The sequence below is a fragment of the Phaethon lepturus genome, unplaced genomic scaffold (genome assembly GCF_000687285.1).
Source record: "Phaethon lepturus isolate BGI_N335 unplaced genomic scaffold, ASM68728v1 scaffold16927, whole genome shotgun sequence".
Taxonomy (NCBI): Eukaryota; Metazoa; Chordata; class Aves; order Phaethontiformes; family Phaethontidae; genus Phaethon; species Phaethon lepturus.
This window is the reverse complement of record NW_010554203.1, coordinates 4,223-29,032: the sequence shown is the minus strand read 5'-3', so window position 1 is coordinate 29,032 and position 24,810 is coordinate 4,223. Positions and strand designations below refer to the sequence as shown.

The window sequence follows — 24,810 nt, the reverse complement described above, 5'->3', positions numbered from 1 at the left end:
TGGGGCTGTAGGCACAGAGCAGGGGGAAGCAAGGCAAGAAGAAACACAATGAAGGTTGGAGTGTGCATTTGGGCACCAGAGGTGCCTGGCAACAACTCTGGTATCAATGCATGACTTTTGAAGGGCCTGATCCCGTAAACCAGAGCTCATTTGTCTTTACAGTACATATGCTCACACCCACCTGAATATAGGTTCTTGCTCAGACCTAGGCATTTCACCATTACGTTATTCAGTGATCTTTCCCTCAGATTTTGTTCTAGCCTGTTTTGTCAGTCCCCTAAAAAGGACTGTTTTCTGCCAAAAACAGATTCACCATCCCCACCTCCCACATCAGCCCAGTGCAGCTCAGTACCATGCCTTCTCCATCACCAAGTGTGGGTTCAGTTCACTGAGGACTGCAACAGCTTTATCGTGAACTGATCAGGTGCATATTCTATTGCTTCAGTTTTCTGCAGGCTACCATCTGTTATCTTTGCTTTTTCTTGTTCCTTTTCCACACTTTTCAATGCATCTGAACTTTCTGGCAGCAGACCAAGTACTGACTTCAAGCAGTTCTCTCCAGCTGCAAGAAAAGTCCCATCTGTAGCTTCAGGCTGTCCCTTCACCTCATCAATTTCTTTTTCTTTACTTGCAATTGAAGCCTCAGCAATATTTTCAGATGGCTTATCATCAGCTACTACTAAATATGAGGCAAGCTCACAGCTTGCAGCAGTTGCTTCTATTTCAGCCTTTGCAGCACTATTTGGAAGGTCTTCACTGGTTGTTTCTCCCACATCTTCTGTCTGCATTTCTTGCTCTTTACTCTCTTCTGTACTGCTGGAGCCCACGTTAATTGAACACTCGCAATAATAGTAACCAGATTCCTGCTTCTTCTTATGCATGGCACAGAGATCAATTTGAGTGAAGACCTCTGTGCCAAAGTAGCTGTCTTCGTATTCTTTATACAGATCCGAATAAATTTTCCTGAAGCCCTAAATATTGAAAGAGCAATGTGACATTACCTGTATGTTATATATACAAACAGACAAAAAAACATGCTCTTTAGAAAGGTTCAAGATGCATCAAGTATTATCCTAACAAAACTCAAAGAAAAACAGTTACCCCCCATTAGGATAGCAATATCAACTTTATTTGGTAGTATCTAAGTAGATACTGAGAAAAATCAACCATTACTAAAGTTATAGGAAGTTTGGCTTTTGCTGAATTCTCCACCTATCCCACCTTCTGAAAACTAAAACATACCAACAAAGATACAGAAAGAGATCAATTTAACCCACTGTAATTCAAATGCATCCATCTAATTTTAGGTATTTTAAGCAAGTTCACAGTCATCACATCCACTGGGAAGCTATTTCCTAGTCTCCTGAATTGCATTTAGGAGGGATTTCTTTATTTCACCTAAAGTTTAGTTTGCTCAGTTTCATCCCATCGCTACCTTTGCAGACTGAAAAATTAATCTCTCCTTGGTGTACACATTCCACAACAGTAATTAAATTCCATGCTAGAGACAGGTTAGAAATAGAGCTCATGCACCTTCTTCCCTGTGAGCAAAGAAGTGTTCAAAAGAAATGTAACTCAGTGACTTATTGTGAAAGCAAGCTCATTTCAGCAAGCCAGAAGAAAAGAAAAAGAAAACCACAGCAGCTCTCGGATAGCTACCAAGCACTGCTAGAATCCCAATGGCCAAATGCTACAGTGGTCATGGCATATAAATGGAAGTGTTTACTCTTATAGATGTGTTTTCAGATGTTGACATGTTCATTTCAGACTAAGAAAAAGTAACTTCCACAGCCGTAATCAAGGCACATGTTCAGAAACCACGGTAATTTAGGACTGTCAAGGTTTAAAATCAACAGTCTCCTGTCTGAGTAATTTCTTTGCCATTCTCCCCCTGACTAGTTTGGGCACAGCAGCGCTGGCTCCTCTGTACGGGTGTCACCAGGGACGGGCCAGCAATCCAACAGTTCCACAGTCCCCAGGGCTTTAATTCAGCCAGCAAGAGGCTGCCAATTTAAATAAGGGGCACCCACAAGGCGTTTAGCCTGCAACAAACCACATATGCCAGGGGCACACATGGACATGAAGTGAAGGACGGATGAATCATTAAGCAACAAGGAATAGCCTCCGCCTTCTCTTAACCTAACGAGCAAGCGGGCTAACAAGGTTCCAAGGAGCCCCTCGCAGCACATTGCCTCAAAGTCTCAATCGGTTTGTTCAGCTCTGCCCCTGGAATGCACAGGGGTGCACAATGTAAGACAAAAAAAAGTCTCTTTACAAGCTTCCTTCCTTGTAAGGACAGCTTTTTTAGCAGGCAGACGTGCAATGGGTCATGGCATGGGGATTGCAGGAGGATGGCCAGAACAGCCAATGTCACCTGGACAAAAGAGAGATAAATATATCTTCACAACAAAATGCATCAAACCTTTAGGCACTGCTGCCCTGATGACCAAAACACTTCAAAGTTTAACTAAACAAACTGCACACCTTTTCCTGTGCCCCAGAGATACCCATGTGTCAGTAAGAGCCAGGCTGTTTGGTAGCCAAGAGCCACGCATCACCTTAATGTCACCAGGTTCAAGTTCTGCTGAAATGCAGAGGTACACTGCGCATGGGCTGTTTTCTGGGTAATTCAGGAGGATGATGGAAACTTGAGTAAGGTCATGTCATTGGAGATAACTTATCAAGTAGCCAGAAGAGGGCAGGATTAGGGCTGCCCTTTCATTAAAAACCTCCGAATATTTTAATACAAGTATGTGACTGCAGGACTGCTGCTCTCTCGCCACCCAGGGTAGACCATAGCTATTTGCAGACCTGCACTGAGTGAATCCACTTAAAGCAGCATAAAAAGCAAGAACAAATATTTTCTGCTTTAGTGTGGAGGCACTTGATCCACAGCTTTGCTCAGGCATAGGCAAGCACAGGCATCACCCAGCACTGGAGGCTAACAACCCATGCTGACAAAAGCACTTCTTAGTCTGCGTGCTGGAGAAGGCTCTTACTACAGACAGACACTGAAGTGGATTCTCTTAAGAGGTGAACTGCTCCCTTTCGGCTCATTGGAAAGAGAGAGGTCAGAAAACCTGAAGAACCCATATTTTATATTTATCCCAGGGGCACGCTACATATTTTGAACCTGATCGACAAACAGCGCATACTGCTCCTTTGGTAGCTATTCAAGCTAAATAGCACACAAGCCAAGCTCTCCCCAACCTCTCGGGGTCTTTAGACACACAACTAAAGTCAAAGACGCACAATTTCCTGAGATCAAAGTTTGCAGTTGTGGTGGATTTTTTTTTAAAGAAAACCAGCTCCTCCTTCCCCACAAAAAGAGCAAGGTCTGCAGCTACTCCACACCAGTATCGTCACATACCTGTCTTGTTAACAAAGTATTCTTGAGATGTAAAATATAAACAGTGAGTGTTAGCAATTATTTCACAAGCTTCATCTTAAGTCCTTCTTATATGCAGGAAGTACCTACACTGCATCCTTACTACAAGGAAGCAGTTATTTATGCTATAAAGAAAGTAATTATAGCCAGTAGATGGCATCATAATAACTGAAGTAATATTTTTGTCTTATTTATACTTCGGCATCTTCTAGCATTTAGGAAGGCTGATTTCTCTCCTGCAGTCTTCAGAAATTCGATATTCTAGAAATAGCCAGTTTCCTCCTTTCTTTTCCCATTACATTTTGATTTTGAAAGAGACAGAGTAAGATGTCAGTATTTTCAGTTGGCATGTCAGATCTCAAAATACATACACAGTAACCTTCCAGTTCAACCTTTGAGGTTAAATCCTATGTCTAGGGTTGAGCATTACTAACCTCAGGGAGATTTGTACATGGACATACAGAGTCTACATGCCCCCTAATAACAAACTTAACACACACCCCTGCTCCGCTTTGGTTTCACGGCCCCAATACGTAGAATAGTATTTCAAGGAGCAACTGTTTTAAGGTGCAAACGTATTTGGACAGGAATGAGCAATGCTTGCAGACAAGGGAAGAGCAGTGAATATTGTCTACCTGGACTTCAGGAAGGCTTTTGACACCGTTTTCCCATAAGGTCCTTATAGAGAAGCTGATGAAGCTGAGAAGGCTGGATGAACAGAGTGGTGTGGATTGAAAACTGGCTGAACAGACAGGTCCAGAGGACAGCGACTGGTGGCAAAGTCTAGTTGGAGGCTGGTAATTAGAGGTGCACCCCAGGGGTCAATACTACGTCCAGTACAGTTCAGCATCTTCATTAGTGGTCTGGATGATGGGGCAGATTGTACCCTTAGCAACTTCACTGATGACAAAACTGGGAGGAGTGGCTGGTTCACCTGAAGGACCTCAACAGGCTGAAGAAATGGGCTGACAGGAACCTCATGCGGTTCAACAAGGGGAAGTGCAGAGTCCTGTCATTGGGGATGAACAACGTGCTGAGGGCTGACTGTAAAGCAGCTTGGCAGAAAAGGCCCTGGAAATCCTGGTGGACACCAACCTGACCATGAGCCAGCAATGTGCCCTTGCAGCAAAGGCTGTCAGTGGCATCTATCCTGGGCTGCATTAAGAGGAGTATTGCCAGCAGGTTGAGCGAAGTGGTCCTTCTCTGCCCAGCACTGCTGAGGCCACGGCTTCAGTGCTGGGTCCAGTTCTGGCCTCCCCACTTACTTGATATTCAAACATTCAAAGCTCTGTACACTTACATATTTATTATTTTTGAGCAAGGAGATTGTATACATAAATCATACTATGCAGGAATATATACCATATTTAGCACCAGATATCAAAGAAGGAGGAGAACATGCAAGAAATTACAATTTAGCTTTTTACTTTAAACCTGATAGTAAAAGGAAGTGTGAAAATACTCTGGACAAAAGTCAACAGTAATTCCTATATGCCTATTGTATGTTTACTTTTGCATTAGACATTGCTGATGCCTGTACTCACGAAATTCCCCATAGGCAGTATAAAAGAAAAAGCCTCCAGCACAGAACTATCAGTACTATCCAACTTTGATTGTACCATGTATACAGAAGGCAAATATCAAGTCAATATGAAGTACTTGAAGTGCACAAACACAAGGTCATTTTCTTCAGCTATTACAACATTTTCTGTTTTCTTTGTGCATGCTCCTTTAGTGTTTCAGGTTTGCAATACATTGACCTCATAAATACAAGTACTATTCCTGGAAACAAGCAGGACAATATTCCACTGGGAAATGAGCAATCTAATCAGAGTTGTTTTTTACTTTAATTGTATATGATAAAATCCCTTACAATACTGCAGTAAAGGTTAGAAAAACACATCGCACATTTCTAGTATAAATCAAGGCACCAGCCTGGCTTCCGACATGACATTAATCTTGTTCTCGGGTAAATATTTCTCAGAAGCCATCCTGCCCTATGGAAACAGCTTGACATTGTGTTTTTGTGCATATTTGACTGGCCATAGCAGAAGGAAAGCACTCTGTACTCTGCAATAGAGCCATACACAATATAAGCAAGAGACCTCATCTCTTCCAGTAAGATATGAGCAAACACAGCTGCATTGGCCAGCTTATATTCGAGCTTTGTTAAATAATAAAAATTTATTTTTCTGTAGTTGCAATGATTATTGCTTAAGTATATAGTCCCCAAGAATTTCATTGGAAGGAAAATAATCACTAGAACTGATCCCAATAAAAAAATATTTTAAGCCCAGTTACTTACCCTTCTTTTCAACCTTGGTGCTTTGGAGAGCTTTAGGAAAGTAAGATGTGGTTTGAAATCCTTGCTCCCTGAAATGTCAAGATTCATTTCAATAAAGCATTCTTCCACAGCTTCTGGTAAAAAGATAAAACAAGAAATTGAAAAGAAAAAAGTTGGGAGGTAGGAAAAAAAAAGTATTTACAGGAAGGTTAGACAAAAAGCCACTATGCCTTTCTGGAGCAAGACACACAGTTAAAACACACAGCAGATAACTAGTGGTCATACCATGATGAGCACCACAGACAAAGAAAAACAAGCAAAACCAAAATCGTGCATGATGTACAGCCGCATGTTGCAAGCCTGAAACTAGATCCAAACATTTATATTTGCAATGCAATTCCTTCTGAATTCACAGACCTCCTATCACAATGGTGAGCTCAGGAAAGCACATGCCCATGGCAGCCCTGCCAGGAACAAGATGCAGTCACCAGTGGCCACGACTGGGGAGTGCAATGGGACAGATTCTCTCCGATTATTGCAAAAAGCAATGTGAGAAGCAAAGTGCTTCCAGCAAAAAAGTGGCAAGATTCCCAAAACTAGTACAACTCTGCAGCACTTAGAACAATTCAGAAAAAGGCACAAAAACATAGTACTCCTTCCCCAGATTATGTGATACAAAGTGTTTATGATAACGTTGGTTTAAAAAATTTGACCACAATTATAAAACAATAAGGTTTTATTCTGCATCAAAATAAGTGTCTGTGAGCAACTCCAGAATTTATATTCTTCAAAGTCTTTCAGCTAAGTATTGTAATGACAAGTCAAGCCAAGTTGATCTATCCTTGGTTTTCATGAACTTTGAATTGGGGAGTGCAGAGTCTCACAAGAAAAGGTAAAGCTTGCATGAGGTAGACTCCTGAAAGTGTGGCAAATGCAGAAGATGAAGTGACGCTCAACAGTTGTGCTTAAACAGTAAAGAATAATTCCAAAACAATGCTGAAAGCCTTGGCTAAGGCTAGAGTACTTAAGACTACTCTCTAGCAATTTTTCTTATTGCCAGAGATCTTTATACCTTGGTTGTATAATGAGGATAAAAGACTGAAATAATTCAATATCCTCCCTGGAAACCTGCAACATGTGTTGCTCTTCCTGCCAGACACCCCACTTTGCCACCTACCTTTGTTACTCCTTAATTGCTTAGGCACTGGGAGAAGCAGGTTCAATGTTGAAATTTGTGTTAAAAATAACATATCACATATTTGACAAGTGCATTGCTTGAAACCACCCTACTTCCATTTTATGTTTCCATTAATTAGGAAGTTTAACTACATGTGTGTTTACTAGCTTGTCATATGCATTTGTATCAAGGCCAAGTTTCTGGCTTGGAGTTTAGCTAATTAATACATTAAAATGTTTCATTTCAGTATTTGTGAGGAAACAGCAGCTGGGGCTGTCTGGTCACTTTGCCAAGGCAACTGCTTTATGTTTTCCAGGTGGAAAATATGTAAAGAATAGGATCCAGTTGCCCGAACAAGCATCTAATGCCCTTTTAATGCCCTTTTAGATGCCCTACAGGATGCCCACCTGTCCTCCAGCTGCCACTGCAGAAGGATACAAGTCTGGCTGTAGGCAGTATGGACATCACAGATACTTTAGGGTATCTAAAATTCATAAAATAGTTCGGGTTGGAAAGGATTTAAAGGTCATCTAGTCAAAGCCCCCTGCAATGAGCAGGGACATCTTCAACTAAAGCAGGTTGCTCAGAGCCCCGTCCAACCTGGCCTTGAATGTTTCCAGGGAGGGGGCATCTACCACCTCTCTGGGTAACCTGGACCAGTGTTTCACCACCATCATTGTGCAAAATTTCTTCCTTATATTGAGTCTAAATCTACCCTCTTTAGTTTAAAATCATTACCCCTTGTCCTATCGCAACAGGCCCTGCTAAAAAGTTTGTCCCCATCCTTCTTATAGGCCCCCTTTAAGTACCGGAAGGCTGCAATAAGGTCTCCCTGGAGCCTTCTCTTCAGGCTGAACAACCCCAACTCTTTCAGCCTGTCCTCATAGGAGAAGGTGTTCCATCCCCCTGATCATTTTTGTGATCCTCCTCTGGACCCGCTCCATGGACAGGTCCATGTCTTTCCTGTGCTGTGGGCTCCAGAGGTAGATGTGGAACCCCAGGTAGGGTCTGACCAGAGCGGAGTAGAGGGGCAAAATCCTCTCCCTCGACCTGCTGGCCACGCTGCTTTTGATGTGGCTCAGGATGTGATTGGCCTTCTGGGCTGCAAGCACACATTGCCAGTTCATGTCCAGCTTTTCATCCACCAATACCCCTAAGTCCTTCTCGGCAGGGCTGCTTTCAATCCCTTCATCCCCCAGCCTGTACTGGTACCAGGGGTTGCCCCAACCCAGGTGCAGGACCCTGCACTTGGCCTTGTTGAACCTCATAAGCTTCACACAGGCCCATTCCTCAAGCTTGTCTGGGTCCCTCTGGATGGCATCCCATCCCACAGGCATGTCAACTGCACCACTCAGTTTGGTGTCATCTGCAAACTTGCTGAGGGTGCACTCGACCCCACTATGTCATGAAGATATTAAACAGTACTGCTGCCAATATGGACCCCTGAGGGACACCACTTGTCACCAATCTAACTAATAGTACCAGGTGATAATGGTTAGGTATCAAATAACCCCTAATGTGCCTCTGATACTTTGTCAAATAAAACACATTAACATGAAGAATTTCTGTATATTAGGTCTTCTTGAAACACTTAAGAGGTTCAAAAACTTCATTAGAGCAGGATGAACTGTTAAACTGTTGATGACAAATCATCAATAAGGGCGTGATGAGGCAGAGGCAGCTGGCAGGAGAAGCTTGACCTTTGCCAGTCAAATCATTTGCCCATCACTTTGCTTGAAGAGGCAGCATTTGCAAATCCACACCTACCCCATGAGTAACCAAAAATATTGACTAAAAGGTAAGGAAAAAAAAATCCCTATTCATTGTATAACAATTAATTCAATTGCTATGCTGAGGGAGAGGAAAAAAAACCCAGAAAAACATTTCTTCAGAAATGTCATTAAATGATAGATTTTGATACATATTTGCATAATCCCAGGCTCAAGTAAGTTATAGAAATGGTCAGAAGTTAGGCAGAAACGAGAACACTGGAAGTTACATCTCCCTGAATAGCAAAGCCATTGGTGACAGAGTTAACAGCTTGAAAACTGTCAGCTTGTCTCACAGTCAAGTAATTATTTCAGGCAATCATTGAACAATCATACTGCATTTAAAAACACACAAGTACTGACAGAATATTCCTAGAGCTTGCAATCAAAATTTTTCTCCTCCATCTCATTAAGGGGTTCAGATCAGAAGCTAGATACTAGGTTTCCAGAACCGTGAAGATGCAGGTTTATCCAGGCAGAGAACACAAAGGATCTGCCACCCACTATCATAATGGTTTTTAGAGTTAATGCAGCTCTGATATCATTAAAGGAGAGCATCGTCGCACACATTCTGCAGAACCAAAATTAAATATTTCTGCTGGTGCTAAAATAACACGATAAAGGTTGATCTCGTATGCTATGATTCACTGGGAATAAAATTCTCAGTTAAACAAAACAATGAATACAGGGAAAAACAGCAGTAGTCAGACAAGAGAAAGGAGGTATTCACTTCTGCATCTTTCAGAAGTGAGAGAGGAGAGAGCTAAGGTGGGGGCACATCAATACAGTCAAGCAGTCCCTTCTTCCAATGGCTTTGAAGTATATACCTGTTGTGGAGAGGCATGTACCAAATATGATCTTAAAGGAAATTGCATTATGTGCCTTCTACTTAGTCACCTCCCAGTCAAAATTATTTAGTGTTAAACCTAGACTTTAGAAGAAACAATTTGGGCACAGGGAAGTCTGTTGAGGTTCTAATCCTGGTAAGTAGGGACAACATCAGGGTACTTTCAACAAAAGCACAGCTCTTTTAACTCAAAATTATCTTTGCCGTGGTTGGAACAATAAGAGAAATGAAGGCCAGAGTCAAGCGAAAGGTAACAGATAGTGAAGCGGCTAACTTTATTTAGCTGAGGCAAAGAAGCTGTTCATATCAAGAGGCATGTTCTGTCTAGTTACAACACTGACTACTTAAGAAGAAAAATACGCAGGAGGAGAAGAGAGCCGGACTATTATATCAAAGCTAAGAACTGGAGGAGGTAAGAAGCAGCTTCATCAGAAAGAAAACAGACTATTCTGAAAAGTCATGTCCTTTGAAGATTACATAGTGTCTTTATACTGCATGCCTTTGAGAAGCATTAGTTGAACTATGCTTCCTTTTTGCTTAGTGTGAAAATAGCAAGGAAAAAAATGTGTATTGATTATTTCTGCTCTGTTGGGAGTGGAAGCCCAGGACACAGATTATGTTCTGCATTGCAGGCTAAAGCAGCTCCTAAAAACAGAACAGGGTAGGGGGGAAGGGGAGAATATCAAGGCCTTCTGAAATTGTGCTCAGATGCAGGTAAGCAGGTCAAAGACCTGGAACATCTTCATGAACCCATCAGTGCTTTGGCAAGTTAGAGCAGAGGACACAAGCTACTCTCATACTTCTGTTTCATCTTCTACCATGGAAGCAAACGACTGGTTTGCCGATGCTACACACGCATACGCAGACAAACACTGCTATTTGTCACCCCCCGCCCCAGAGGTACTCATGATTTCACACATGCTCCAATTTAGAGGAAGTGCTTGTAAACTCAGCTGGGGCCAACACTGAAAACTCTTCCAGTTTATTAGAATGAACAGACCCAGTTTTGAGGTGTTGCTTTGAAGACCCGATGTTCACCACAGGCCTGCAAGATCCTGACTGCAGGGCAGAATAGGATAGCCTTGCTGTGGAGTCTTGACATGTCAAATGTCTGTGCATCTCACCTGTCCCAAAGTAGTACAGAGAACTTATTTTGTCTCTCATGCTCTGCAGGATCCCAGTTGTCAGCTTCATATTTAACAATTAAGAAAAAGAGGAGACAAGAGGAAAGGCAGCACGTCATGGCCGTGCAGCTCAGGCCAATACTTACCAGAGCTGATAGACTCTACAAACTGGTTTACCACAAGTGGTAGAGTCAGGTTAGGTACTTACCTGCAATTCTGCTCAGAATTTTCTGGTCTTCCTCTGACATTTTCACATATATCACTTGATTGTTAAACTGTCCAATCCCATTAAATGTCATAATATGGTCTTTACCCTGTAAGATGGCTTCCACTTTAGCCTTGCTTTGCTTCAGTGCCAGAACAGCCCTTAAAAAATAATTAAAAATAGATCTATTCTGAAAGGGTATTTGATTATTACATATGGAAATATTGTTATATTTTTAATAGCAGATAATATACCTGATTTTGACCACTCTGCAGTGCTATGCAAGGTGTAACAAGCACACTAGTTTTCAGTGTTAATGTTTTTTTAACAGTTAGAATATACACATGCATTTTAAATGTTATGTTTTTCAATAACTTTAACCTTTGCTAGCAAAACTCAGTTATAATATATAAACTAATGTTCAAGTCATTAACATGCCAGAAACAGCTATATAAATATATGCTGCTAACAAGTCAAAAAGGATAAAACTGAACTTATATTTGTGTCATGTAGTTTAAAACTTTATTTTTGCCATTTTCAACTGGTTCACTACTTTTAGTCTTAAACCAAAATAAATTCATTCTCCCACCTGAAGCACTTTTAGCATTTGTCTCCATTATATTTTTCTATTCCAGGACAGCTAACAAATTATCAAATTGATGCTTATGTTGGGATCTTTATGTCCCATTTCAACAAAGTTTAGATGTGCACCTTGCTGTGCACAGAAATAGCTCAAAAAAATATTACCCAAAGACATTAATACTTCAAATTCAACCATTTTCCTTAAAGACATAGAAAAAGTATAACTAACAGGTTTCTAGATGTAGACACCAAGTCTTCCAGCATTTTAATACCTGCTGAAGTTTTACAGGTGCCCCTCTTTACCCTGGTGTCTCAGGAAGGGGGATCCCAACAGTCTTCAAAACAAGTTTGAGCAGAAACCTTCTACTAATGCTTCAAACTTCTAACAAAATACTGCATAAAGAAGCATTGCAGGACTCCAGACCATGGGTTCTTGTGGCTCCTGTAGCCACATTAACTTCATCATTACACCTAGAACAAGTTCTGACTACATTCATTTTATTGTTTAAAAAAAATAAAATCTAAGAGTTATGTAGCATTATCCAAACAGAAACCAGGCTCTAAAACCCACATAGCACAAACTAATCCCCTCAGGAAAGTATGCTTCATGCATACAAAGGCCACTTCAGCCAACATTATAAGCAATCCTCACTACTACATTGGAGTTGCTTCAGCTATGATGACATAGAAGCTGCTTCTTTCTAAGGTTCCTGGGGACTCTGCAGATGAAGATTTGGTGAGGACTGTACTGAAAGTGGAGAGGGAATCAATTCTTTACAGAGGATCTTGATTTTTCCACCTTAATTGAACAGCTAGGTTAGCCTTGCTTGAGTCAATAATGTCTAAGCTACCATTAAATGCTGCCAGAACAACTTCTGCCATGAGATCTGAAGATGCCCTCCTCCCTCTGTGAGGGGCTGGGCCAGCTGTTTCAGCAGTGCTGTTAGCTTAAGAAGTGAGAAATACTTGGCCTAACACCCTAAGGGAGTCTTTCATGTGACAGCACAGAGCAGTAGCCATTGAATTACAGCCTCATTTAGTAGAGCTCTGTAGGTAGGTAGAAGATAAAATATGAAAAGCATTTGGCAAGGAAGATCTGCTTTTCATTAGGTATGCCCATTATTTTTATATTACAGGCATACATCCACCCTTAAGTTCATTAACACTACTTAGCTCCACTCACCTCCCTAACCGATTGATTACCACTTTGGTTTCTGCTCTCCACTAGCTTCCTATACTCTTGGATGACAGCTTGCCCAGTCAGCAGCACTGGCACAGGTTTTTTTTACTGAATTACTGTACATGGTGTCTTCTGCGTGCAGGCTCTTGAGCCCATATAGTCCTCCTAGCTCCTTTCCCCTTTCTGAAAAAGCCTCTGGAATGCACAATAAAGCAGGTAATTTTAAAATAAAGCACATACAAATCTGTCATATGCATCTTAATCCCATTTAACTGTTGCAGCCTGTATGGGCAGAAGGTTTGTTGGGTTTTTTTCCTCCTCATTGGTTCTTTTGACATCTTTCCAGCTAGGCATTCTGCTTTATGCCCAACCAGATCCTGTGTCACACTTGTATGATGTTGAGGCCTTACTGGTTTTCATTCCCTTGCTGATGTGCACCAAGAGCCCTGGAGAAAGGGCTGCCCTCACCAGGTTCCCACCTTTATCATGCAATGTCTTCCCAGACACCTAAGGGCCTTCCCTCCCTGACCTCTCGTGCCAAGAAGTTTCCCAGTGTTGTACAGTAGGATAAGGCTTGGAGAAAAAACCTGCAGCATACTGGCTCTATTTGCTGGACCTTTCTAGCATCTCTAGCCTTCCTGACTGCAGGGTAGCTTTCCTTAGTCATCTCTCAATAACCCCATCTTAATTCACAGGGCCCCAGTTGTTCAAGCCCACAGCTTGAATTAGACAAGAGATCAGCTTGTAAAGGCACTAGAGATATTTTTTTTTTGTTTTATTCTCAATGTAACATGTCCTATCAGCTAACATTTTCCAGCTGATACAAGCATGGCTGATCTGAAATGCTGTGGTTTCTCAAAAGGCAGCAGCCTTTTGTACTTTGAACTTTGTAAAGTTCCCTAAAGGGAACCTTACATGCATTGAGTTAATTTATGGTAGTAATACAGTAACACAGTAGCAATACTATGTGCAGCCATGCTGCTTTTTCTCTTCACCCCATGGCAGATACACAATATTTCACCCTCTGAAGAATCACATCTAGCTTTTGTAAAGATCTTTCCTCAGAGGTATTGAGAACAAGCCAGAAACTGATCAAAAAACTCTCTATAGAGAAATTGTGTGTAGGCTATACTAAAACATAATTATTCACAACAGCACAATAAGGCTACCTCATTTACAGAAAAATTAGCTGCACTTGAATTTTGCAGGATTCTTACTTTTTTACTTCTTCTTCTGTTGCCAGGTGAGCTACTATTATAGTAAGATGCATAGTTTGAACAGGAAGAAAAGCTCTCAACAGGTCAGGCTCTTTAGTGAATATGAGCTCTTGGACATCTTCAATTTTGTCCAAAACCTGAAATGCAGTAAACAGGAGACAGGGAAATAAATTTTCTTTTTTGAGTGCCCCGGTACTACCAGAAGAGTTCAGAATGCTGAAGCATTAGACACACAAAAATGTAACTCAAGTTTAAGCCAGGAATCCACAAAATAAAACCCTCCAGATCTGTCATATAACAACTTTCAAGTTCAAAGTTATTTTCAGGAATTGATCTGTTTTCCTTTTTAAAGCTTACAGACTAAACTCATAGCTCTCATGTGAGCCAACATGCCTAGATCTTAAAGTAGGTCTGAATCTGACCCTAAGCATGTTAGAATAAAGCTCACAGCACTGTGTAAATATTAATGGTATCTTCATGCAGTTGTCAGTTGCTAATAGACTGTGGAAATTGAATAGCATTTCCATAATTAATCTTATGCCACTTTCTGATTACAAGTTTGATCACAGATTAAACTGATGTGTCTTCCCAAAAGGAAACTGCAACAGCAAACAAACTAGATCAACTGGGTAAACATGCTGTTTTCCTGAGTTGGTATTTTCTAGAACTGCATGGCCAGTTTCTGGCTCTTCAGAGTCTATCTGTGCCTCTACAGAACTGACTCCGAAGAAAGATTTTTCAAAGTTTTCTGTAAAGGTTTGTAAGCCAGTCATGGGAACAAGCCAGGAGGGAGAAGAATTCAATCATACAGGGACTAAGCACCTGGTGGAAGTCTTTGTTACAGCCAAGTCATTTATAGATTTTCAGATTATTTCCCTGAGCAAATTCTGGCTTACATGCCTAAGTGCTCACACATGTTAGAGCTGCACTTTATTCTTACATAGGTTGAAACAACTAGGTCAATATGGTTTTGTTTTGCAATCTTTCTACATAAAACCTTGGTGGTCATTGTGCAGTCCAGTAAACAGTCCCACAACCTGCACTGCAGAAGAGATTAGAGTAACTGATAAATGTCAGTATAAAGCCACACACAATTAAGAGAATCCATCTGAAGATATGAACAACAAGCTCCCTGAATTCAGCCTCTTACTGTACATTTGTCACTATGAAAAACACATCACTGAGATGACTCTCACGTTAAGGTATTTCCTACCGCAACTGAGGCACAATTTCTTATGGCCTGCTATTTACAGCTCAATTGCTTGGATCATGAAAACATGGAGCAGGAATCAAGCCATCAGGTTGTCTGACCACACAAACTAAAAATCATTGCTTTAATGAACTAGGTTAAGTACTGACAGCAATTCCACAAAGCAGTGCTCTCCCTTGACCAATCTTTTTAAGAATACTCTTGAATTAAGGAAGAAGGTCCTTTTGCCTCCTCAGCTGGTCTCAGACAGCTGGGAAGCCAAGTTTGAGTGAAATTGCTTCATGTAGATATCTAACAATTGCAGAGCAATTTTAATGTCTTCTCTCACTCTTTTTTGTCAGCTTCACAAGTGTGTCCAGAATTTTCCATTGCTTCTCCCATGGGAGGAGTCTACCTTATCTCTACACTTTTTTTTTTTTTGGTGGATGAGTCTGTAGCATTTCTAGAGAAGTGCTACGTTTTTACTGGGATGGTTGTATTTGGGTGAGGGACATGAAGGAATCACTTTTAATGGAGTATTGAAAGCCTGAGACCACAACATTCCTAGATCCACCCCGGCCCAAGCCCGTTGCTGGAGGCTCGTGTCCAGCCTCCTGAAACCCTGCTAGACACAAAGGGAAAAGGGCTGCTGCACCCATCAGGACTGCAACAGGGTTTTTCCTTTGTCCTGTTGAAAGGGAGGAAAACAGAGACAGCCCTAGGCCCCGTCTTCTGGAGAGCTCTCAAAAATATCAGTAAGGGAAATTAATTCTACCCAAAAAACTAACAGCATCTTTAAAACCCTTCTGTAACAGACTACAAGGCCTACCGTGTAACAGGCAACCACGTTGTATGTTCAGCGAGGTCAGGAACCTCTGCTTTAGAGGTAAAAGCATCTGAAATTGTTGACAAAAATATATGTGCATGTATATGTGTATACACACACTTATTTACTCACCCTTCACATACACACATACCAGGCCTACAGTACTGTACTCCTCAATGTTTGTCTCAGAGAGCCTCACCAAGGGCTGCCTCAGTTCACTGCCATCCTTAAAGGCAGCACTTAAGAGGAGCATAAACAGGGACTATCTTGGGCAGATCATCCAGCCAGGGACATCAGAGCTGCCAGATTACCAGAGGTGGTGTGAGAGCATGGAAATCTGCAAGAGCAGAATTGAGAGAGAGGACAAGGAGAAAGAGGGGAAGGACATCCATAGAGTTGTACAGGATGTGGTCACAGGCCATATATTAGGACACTCAAATCTCATTAAAATAGCAGAATAAGTTAGGCATTCATGTCCCCTCAAGCTGTTCCATGATCTCATTCCTCAGATGGCAGGAAACTTTCTAGTTTCCAGCCTAGTTTTATTCTTTGCCCACTTCATACCCATTTGTTCCTCTGCCAACATTGTCTTCCAGCTTACATGGTTATTTTCCCTTCCTGACATTTATCTTCCTGATGTGCTCTGCACTTTTGTTCACCCCTCAAAAGCCAGTCATATGTAGGAATGACCGAAAGTTACATAAGGTCATCCTCCAGATAACCTTCAGAAGTTATTCCACTCAAGACAAAGCCAGAGCAAATAATTGCCTACCAAGAGGAAGGCACCTTTGACGTCTCCCTCTAATACATACATAGGAGTTTCAACACTTAACTAAGGTAAAAACAAAAACTCAAAAGCCTGCCAAAGCAAGCTACTGTACCGCAGCTGCTTGTCACGCTGGAAAAAAGGAAAAAAGATGTACAACAGATATGGCAGATACAGCCACGCGACTTAATTATTGCCTTTCAGCAGCATAAATACAGTCATGCCAGATACTGCATGGAAACCTAGGCTAGAAAAAAAAAGGAATCAAGTCATATGTTGCAACAAACAATATCCATTTAGTTCATTGGAAAAAACACCACAAACTAATAGCAGAAACTGGTAGCCAAGGGTTATATTTTCACTATGTTCATACAAGTGAACATTCAGGTTTTGCCTTTTACATTTGCTTTGTAAGAAAAGATCCCAAGATGTATATATATTATAAATATTAATAATTCCACACAATTCATACGCTGTTTCTCAGCTCTGCCTGTGCTGGCTGGGCCACAGCAGTTACTGATTCAAATTAAGACTTTCCCCCTGACTGCCTCTGTCAGGTAGAATAATCTGTTTCTTGTCTTTACACCCCAAATCTTTTCTTTCTCTTCTCTGCATAACACATTTGAGTGCACAGTCACCTGCTGCCCCTACATCAAGGTCCACAGCATGGAGCATGTCCCACCTCACGATGCTGCTCTTCAGAAACAAGAGCAGAGTCCTAGCCAAGAGGGGTGCAGCGGGTGCTGGTACCAAGCGAGGGCTCTGTCTGCTTTTGCAGAGCAGCTGCTAACAAAACATTGCCATCAGATTACAGGAGGCTAAAAGGTAAAAAAAACCCTGTTCATAAAGGTACCGACAGCACTGCTTTGGGAATGAGACACTCTGAATCCTTCTTTCAGAAAGTTGTGTGGGTCTCAAAATTCGTACCAGCAGAATGGGTATAGGTAGCTCTTTGTACAAATACAAAGAGACAGAGTTATGAAGTTAGGGGCTTCAAACAAATCATACATACCTAGTTAAAGCACAAAGTGTGAAATCTGTCTCTCCAGCTTCTGTATCATTTTTGGAATTTACTTCCATGGAATAGAGACAGTGCCTGTAGTATCCAAACCCTGCAAGGCTATCTTGACATATTTCAGAAAAAAGTTTACTGTGGTAACTGGAATGCTTTAGGGCCCTCACAAAGCCTCTAGAAGAAAATATTTGTATTTGGATTTCTGCTGTTCACTGTGTTTTGATTTAACAGTATGGAGGTGAAAGAACCTGTTGCTTTTTCAACACTGCTGCAAACATGGGAATCACAGACTATAGGATGAAGTATGAGCATGCAGACTCCACACACGGCCTCTTGAAATTAACTGTCTACTTAAGATGTCAAGGTAAGTTTGTTGGGTAAAGGATGAAGAAGAGAGAATAGATCAATTCTATAGAATCTTCTGTAGAAGAGGAGTAAATTCTCATCCTCCATTGTGAACTTCAGTGGGGAAGGAGATGAACAAATCAATACTATTGCACCAAACGTGGCTGTAAGACAACATAGGATAGGACAATGCAAGATGGTGAAAGCCACTGCTTTTGTTTGGAGAAAGATTGCAGAATAGAAGATATTACTGAGGAGACACACATCCGCTCAGCCCTTATAGAAAGGACAATGACAATCCTCCAAATTATTTCTTTTTCCTAGCAGTAGCTAAAAACATTGGGCTGTTATCACTGTTCTGGCTACAAAGCAGAGCAGCTAGCAGGGCTCCTATAGGGAAGTGAACACTATCCCAGCCAGACCCGAAAGACCACTTCAGGTAGGGGAGCAGCATTTGATCACTCTTGGCTTCTTAACAAGCTTTGAAACCAAGGTAACTTTAAACTTATGCTTAGCTGCTTATTTAAGGTTTTTATTGTTTTGATAGAACAGCTAATTCAAAATACCTGATCATCTGTTATTGGTATAGCAACAAAATAATTTGGAGTCTCTCGTGGACGTTTCTTAGACACTTCCTGCCCCAGGTCTTCCTTCTGGTCTTCCACCATCCCCTTGGACCCTTCTTGGACATCACCTTGCTCCTGCCTCATCTCTGTAGCTCTTTGACCTTCCTTTAGCGGGGGCAGTTCTGCTTCTAGCTGTTCCTGCTCTTGGCTCTGGTCCTGCAGCTGCTCCTCTGTCACCACCCCATCCAGGTCTGATTTGTCTCCAACCTGCAGCTCCACCACTTCTGCTTTTTCCTCTTCTTGGCTCTGGTCCTGCTGGGGTTTTATCACCTCTCCTCCTTGATCCTGCTTTTGGCTTGGAGCCCCCTGTGGCACCAGCTCCACTACAGACAGTTCTCTCTCACCTTCAGATCTTGCTATTGGCTCTCCCTGCTTTTGTTCTGAGGTCAGCTGCTCTCCATTCCCTAACACTTCCTCACCTTGATCCTGGGGGCAGGTTACCTCTTCTGGGACATGGCTCAGCTGCAGTTGCACAGTGACCTTGATGCCAGCCATACCTTGTCGCTGCTCCTGCGGCTGTACCTGGACGGTCACTTGTGGGAGAGCTTGCCCTTGGCCCTGCTGCTGTAACTGCACCTGCACGGTCACTGATGGGGCCTCCCATCTTGGGCTTGGCTTCTGAGGCCGCACCTGCACGGTCACCTCTGGGGACTCCCACCCCTGACTCAGCTTCTGAGGCCGCACCTGCACGGTCACCTCCGGGGCCTCCCAGCCCTGGTCCATTTGCAGTCCCATGTTTGGGGCTATGCCCCCTGGTGCTGTCTGCCTCTGTAGCTGCACATGGGCAGTGTCCCTTCCCTGGGTTTGCTGACCAGGGGGCAACAGTTGTGCTGCTGAGGGATGGTCTCCTCCTTGCCCCATCTGTACTGGTGAGCAGAGCTGCTGAGCTCCCTCTGGACTCTCATCCACCTGAACCTGCTCCTGGACCATGTCTTGATGCCTACTCCTACACAACTCCCGTTTTACCACCTTCATCCTACGACACCAAAACTTTCTTCTCCCAAATTGGGGTTTTTCCAAGATTCTTCTCCTCTTTCTTCAGGGCTTGAAGTAATTTTTTAAAGGAACTGGAAAACAAAGAAAAAAAACCCAACAGCTATCAAAAGAATGAACTCTTTACAATAGTTCTCTCTGGGTTCAGCTCTGCAGTTTGACTCACTACAAGGAGCTTCAACTAGGTCAGATATCTCAATCTAAAAGCCTCTGGACAACATGCCTCAAGATTAAACCACTGCCTCTAGAGTGCTCTGTGCTCTAGGTAGTCACTATATTGTGGTCATCGACTTCTGCCCTTGCCCTGTCTCACTAGGGTACAAACATACCATTTCATAGCATGCAGCAGTAGAGACATAAGCCGTTTCAAGGGCTGCAGGTATGTTACCTACAGATAGTTACTTACAGAGATCCAGGTTAAGAGAATAACCTGAGCCAAAAACTCAAGAGCTGAATACATCCAGAATCAACTTTGTCAATAAATCTTTGGTCTCCTGTAACAGCAACATGTTCCCGTCTAATCAGACCAGCACACACTACTTTTTTCCTGTCCCAAGTACACAAAATTGTTTTTTCTACCCCAAACTCCTGCCATGTCCTCCTTTATCTTAACATCTTCCTTTCATCCTATCTCATTTCCCTCTCCTCTGCAATGAAGTTGCAGAGAAGATGCCTTTCTCATCCATACTGTTTGGATACAAGCAGAGAAGGCACCGAAAGCCCAAAGGGATTTTTTTTTTCCTGCTTGTTTCAGAGGAAAGCCCCACAGAAGCCCAGAGAACCAAGGATATTTCTTCATCAGTCAGTGCAGCTCTCCAGATGTAGTAGATCCAACTGCACTGAAGCGCCATGTTTTAAAGAAGACATCTAAGCAATTCTACAGACTAAACAGGATTCGTCTGTATGGGGAAAAACGCTTCAGACTCCAGACTATGACCTGCCTTAACTTCAAGTATTTCCAAGTCATGTCAACACTGAGTTTTTCCCCCTGAAACTACAAAAATATATGAAAAATATATTTGCTTACATCTGCTCTCTAAGACAACCAAAATATTTATTGGAAATTTGCAGGAAAACTAGATCCCTCCCTATGCCCACAAAACCCACATCCATGAAAAAGTAAAAATTAAATAGACAAAGCCTAAAAAATTTATACACAACCTAAATATTTTAGTATTGGGCAATCCAAGCCACAGGCAGTACAGCTTTCTCCCTATATGAAAAAACCCAACTTATTTTTGTAGTGGGCTAAAGATGAGAACCTTAAGAAGCTTACCATGAATTCATATGAAGACTATTATACTTTCTTTCAAGAAAACAGATGCGGGGGTGTTGTTCCACAAAAAGGGCTAGTTTTAAAAAGCAGATTTGAATGCTTGCATATATTTCATATGCAATTTCACTAATCATATCTCCATTTCTTGTGTTCAATTACACTTTAAAAATTTTGTTGACCGCATGTCAAATCCAACGCCTTAGAAAGAGACTAATGAAGACTTTTTAAAATGCAAGAGATAAATGCTTATGGAAATAGACAGATCCTACCTCTGGACATGAAGTACTGTGGTCATAAACTAATTATAAAATCAGCTATTACTCATGATGTTTGTGCCTGGGCTCCAACAGAAGATTTTGTCCTTCTGGAGGAGTGTTTAATCAGGGATATGCTGAGTCCCTGACCAGCTAGTAGATGATCCTTAATGAAGGGCAGAATCTAACATATTTCTTTATCCTGCAACAGCAGGGAACTTACTTTCAAATATCTCTCTGACATCAGCTTTGACAAAAGGAAGCTCTGCCATTGCTGTCATGTCTTCACTGCCCAAGTGAGGAACTGGAAGAGAAGAACAATATTGAAGTCTCTCAGAGCGTCCTTTCCAACCATGTAACTGCTGTAGAACACATGCGTGCATTTTTAAAGTACTTGTAATGGGATAGCAGCTGCTGAGACATTATTAGACGACTCTGCCTTCCTCACAGTCAAGCTACTTAAGAAAGTAAACCCCTTTTTCTCCTTCAGAAGCCATCATATAAGTTAAGCCTCACGGCTGTGCAAAGCCTTGGTAAGTACATATTACAATAGTTCAGTCAGATTCAGAGAACACAGCATCTAAATCCTCTGCAAACAAGTATTTAAATTGATGTAGATCAATGAGAAATAATGTTTAATGCACTTGTAGTGACAGCAGGATTCATGCCACTAAAGTTTCATAAACTCCACTAAGTCTTTGTCTTACCAGCTACGTGCAGCTGAGGCAAGACACAAGAGAGGTTTAGAGAAAACCCTATCTTACACTCAGCCTAAGTTGTTCCATGAAAAATTGTTAAAACAGGTAACAAGCTGGTAGAGTTTTTTTGTTGTTTGGATTTGGGCTTTTTTCCCCTGAGTAACACTTACAAGCATGTTCTCTCTCCTGCATTTGTGCCTGCACAGTAGCCTTCAATGGGGATTTTGCAGACTGTCACCAATGTAGCAAAGACAGAAACGTGACAGCTCAGGCTGAGTACAGAAGAGGTACATAGAAAACTTCAGTGTCCTTTACAAGATAATGAACAATTTTTGTGGTTTTCAGTACATAAAACCAAAGTAGTCTTGACAATATTACAGTTCTTTCCATGTGCTATTTTGCTCTTAAACCTGCATTGCTTCATATGTGCACACCTGCAGCAAAATTTTCTGTTGACATCCCCAACACCTAAAAAGAATTAGAGCTGCAACTGTCACCCACCCCTACACTATTTGCAAGTCCACAAGTCCATTTTGTGGCTGTCATCAAGACAGATAAGGGCTCAGGATTTTTCTGCCTTTACTTAGTACAACTTGAACTCCTTGGAGGTTGATGAATTGGTAACATCTTGGTCCTTCAAACACTTCAGCACCTGTGTAAAATAAAAAGTGGCTGGCTATCCTGAGTGCTTGCAGCATCCCAGAGGGCTCCAAGCTTCCCCCAAACTCCCTCCCTCCCACTGTTACTCTGAGCCCTGCCAAGCCGTTGAGCCCAGATGACACCACCAAATACTTGCCCACCTGCAACACGCTCCAGTGCAAGGCAGGCAGCCAAGATCCAAGTGCTGAAGACTGCAGTCTGTACAAATAAGAAAGATTCCTGCCCCTGTAGCACTTAAAGAGCCCTGAAATATGCTTTTAGGAGCTCCTGAAAAAAGCTGGAAGACCACCCACCCACATCCAAAACCTCCAAACTGTGAGGACAGCTCTTTCTTCAAAGAAGTTGTTTATTCCATTTTCAGCCGTTTGACGGAGCAAGCTTGTGCAGACACTTGCACCCAGAAGGCTTGAAACAGCAAATGCACAAGCTCCAAAGGCAAACCCCCTTCCCCTCAGTCCCATGCCAAAGTCTGGAAACAGCTACTCGCTGCATCTGACTAGCATCACCGTAGATCGAAAGGGTCCAGAAACATCCAGAAGGAAAGTTGACCTGTCCCGTGCAGATGCAGGCAGCATTTAGCCAAAGTCTGCCCTCTGATGCTTCTCACCTCCTCAATCTTACAGGAATCAAACGCTCAATGTGAATGACAATACATAATTAAACTCTGCTGCTCTAAGCTTTAATTCTTCTAGTGTGAAACAATTCCCCTTTGCCCAACGGACTGCATTGCCAGTGTTAAACTGCCGTACCATACAGGAAACCTTGAAAGCCAGGCAATGTTTGCTTCTACCCAGAAACAATTTTTTGCGCTCCAGGGAAGTGCCACGGGAAACTGCTGACTGGGTAACACTTCAAGATCATCCTTCAGAGGTACTGAGGCAGTCTGCTACAGCTACCCCACCTCATGCAAAACAGCCTCCCTGAGCAGAAAATAAGCCATGACAACAGCTTTTACACAGTTCTGCTTCATCAGGTAGGTCATACAACTTCTCAGTTGTATGGCAGATAGACATGCAAGTTTGTTAGCACTGATCTGGGAAACCCAAAATAAAAGACTATTTATGGGCCTTACTTTCTACCCCAAGTCCTCTCCCTTGCTACTCAATCACAGGAGAGCAGGATGCAGATACAGTTCAGCAGCTGAGGGGCAAGAGTTGGCATCCCAAGTCCAGAGAGACTGTTTAGACTGCTGGGGGGAAAAGGTAGGATTTGCCAAGGTCCTGGTCAAGCGTAGGCACCTGCCCACTGTAATAATTCACCTCTCTTGTTTTACCCAAGATCTGAATGGCTGCCTGGGACCTCAGTACTGTCCCCATTCCCCTTCCTAATAAAGTTATTAGTTTACTGAAATAATCTGAGGCACATGAGGCAACAGGCATTTAGTGCAAGCAGCCCTGGGTGCAGCAGGAGAAGTCTTCCTGTAAACAACATTGCTCTCCAGCAACTTACTCCTAAAACATCCAACTCATCCAGCCATACTAGAAGACTGTAGTTACACAAGTTACTTTTCTCAATCTTATGATATATTTGTGTGGCCATCAGGCCTTATTTCCCCCAGAAATAACTGCATGCTTTGCAGAGCAGACATCTTAGACACCTGTATAATTTTCTTTTTAAGTTGCTTTTTCAGTATGCAGCTCCTCCACTATTAAGTAGGAGAAGAGGAAGCAGCAGGTCAAGAAACCTGCCATAAATATTCTTAGAAACAATATTTCTGTATGAAGTTGCATTGTCTAAGTCATCACAGTATGCCACAAAATCTGTTCATTTTGTTTGCTATCAATTAAATCTAAATTAAGTTCGATAAGGAGAAAGCACATAGAATTTATTGGGCCCAAGTTTCTCCTCCTCACCAGTTTATTACACCTTCGCAAGTGTGCCTTCTTATTGCAGTTGACAAGAAATGGTAGCAGGAAGAACTGAAAAACCAGATTTTAATACAATAAACAAGTCATTTACACAATATGACTTTAGATAGAGAACTTGTTTTAGTGAGGCATATTTTATTCTGTCTCATCTTACCTTTTGCCAAAGGTTTAATACAGGGGAAGGTGGGAGGGAATACAGAGCCACAGTTAAATAACGCAGAACTGAGGTTGAGTGGTCAAAAACATCAATGTTCCCAGGTCTGTACATACAGGTTTCTTCACAGTCTAATCCCAACCCAGAGTGAAGAAAATTCATCAGTTGCCTTCTTTGTGTGCAGCATTATGTGTTAATCAAGAGGCACTGACGTTCAAGAGATTCTTGACATTTTCATTTATTAGCTCTATTTTCCCCAGTATAAAAGCGGCAAAATGAGGTAACTCACACCTCTCCAAACTGATACTGTATTTGATGACGTCTATTTTTGTCTGACTAGTAGCCCAAGTACCTAAGTAGGGCATTC

The 24,810-nt window shown here is 42.0% G+C and overlaps 1 protein-coding gene across 1 annotated transcript; it reads right to left on the bottom strand.

The window, feature by feature from the left end:
* Positions 1 to 380: 380 nt before the first annotated feature.
* Positions 381 to 19,515, bottom strand: LOC104624418 (putative uncharacterized protein DDB_G0271606). Its single transcript, XM_010291782.1, has 5 exons — positions 18,481 to 19,515; positions 13,774 to 13,910; positions 10,798 to 10,955; positions 5,694 to 5,806; positions 381 to 971 (listed from the first exon to the last, which is right to left on the bottom strand). The coding sequence occupies exons 1-5, from the start codon at positions 19,513 to 19,515 to the stop codon at positions 381 to 383; spliced, it is 2,034 nt and encodes a 677-aa protein (XP_010290084.1).
* Positions 19,516 to 24,810: the final 5,295 nt, after the last annotated feature.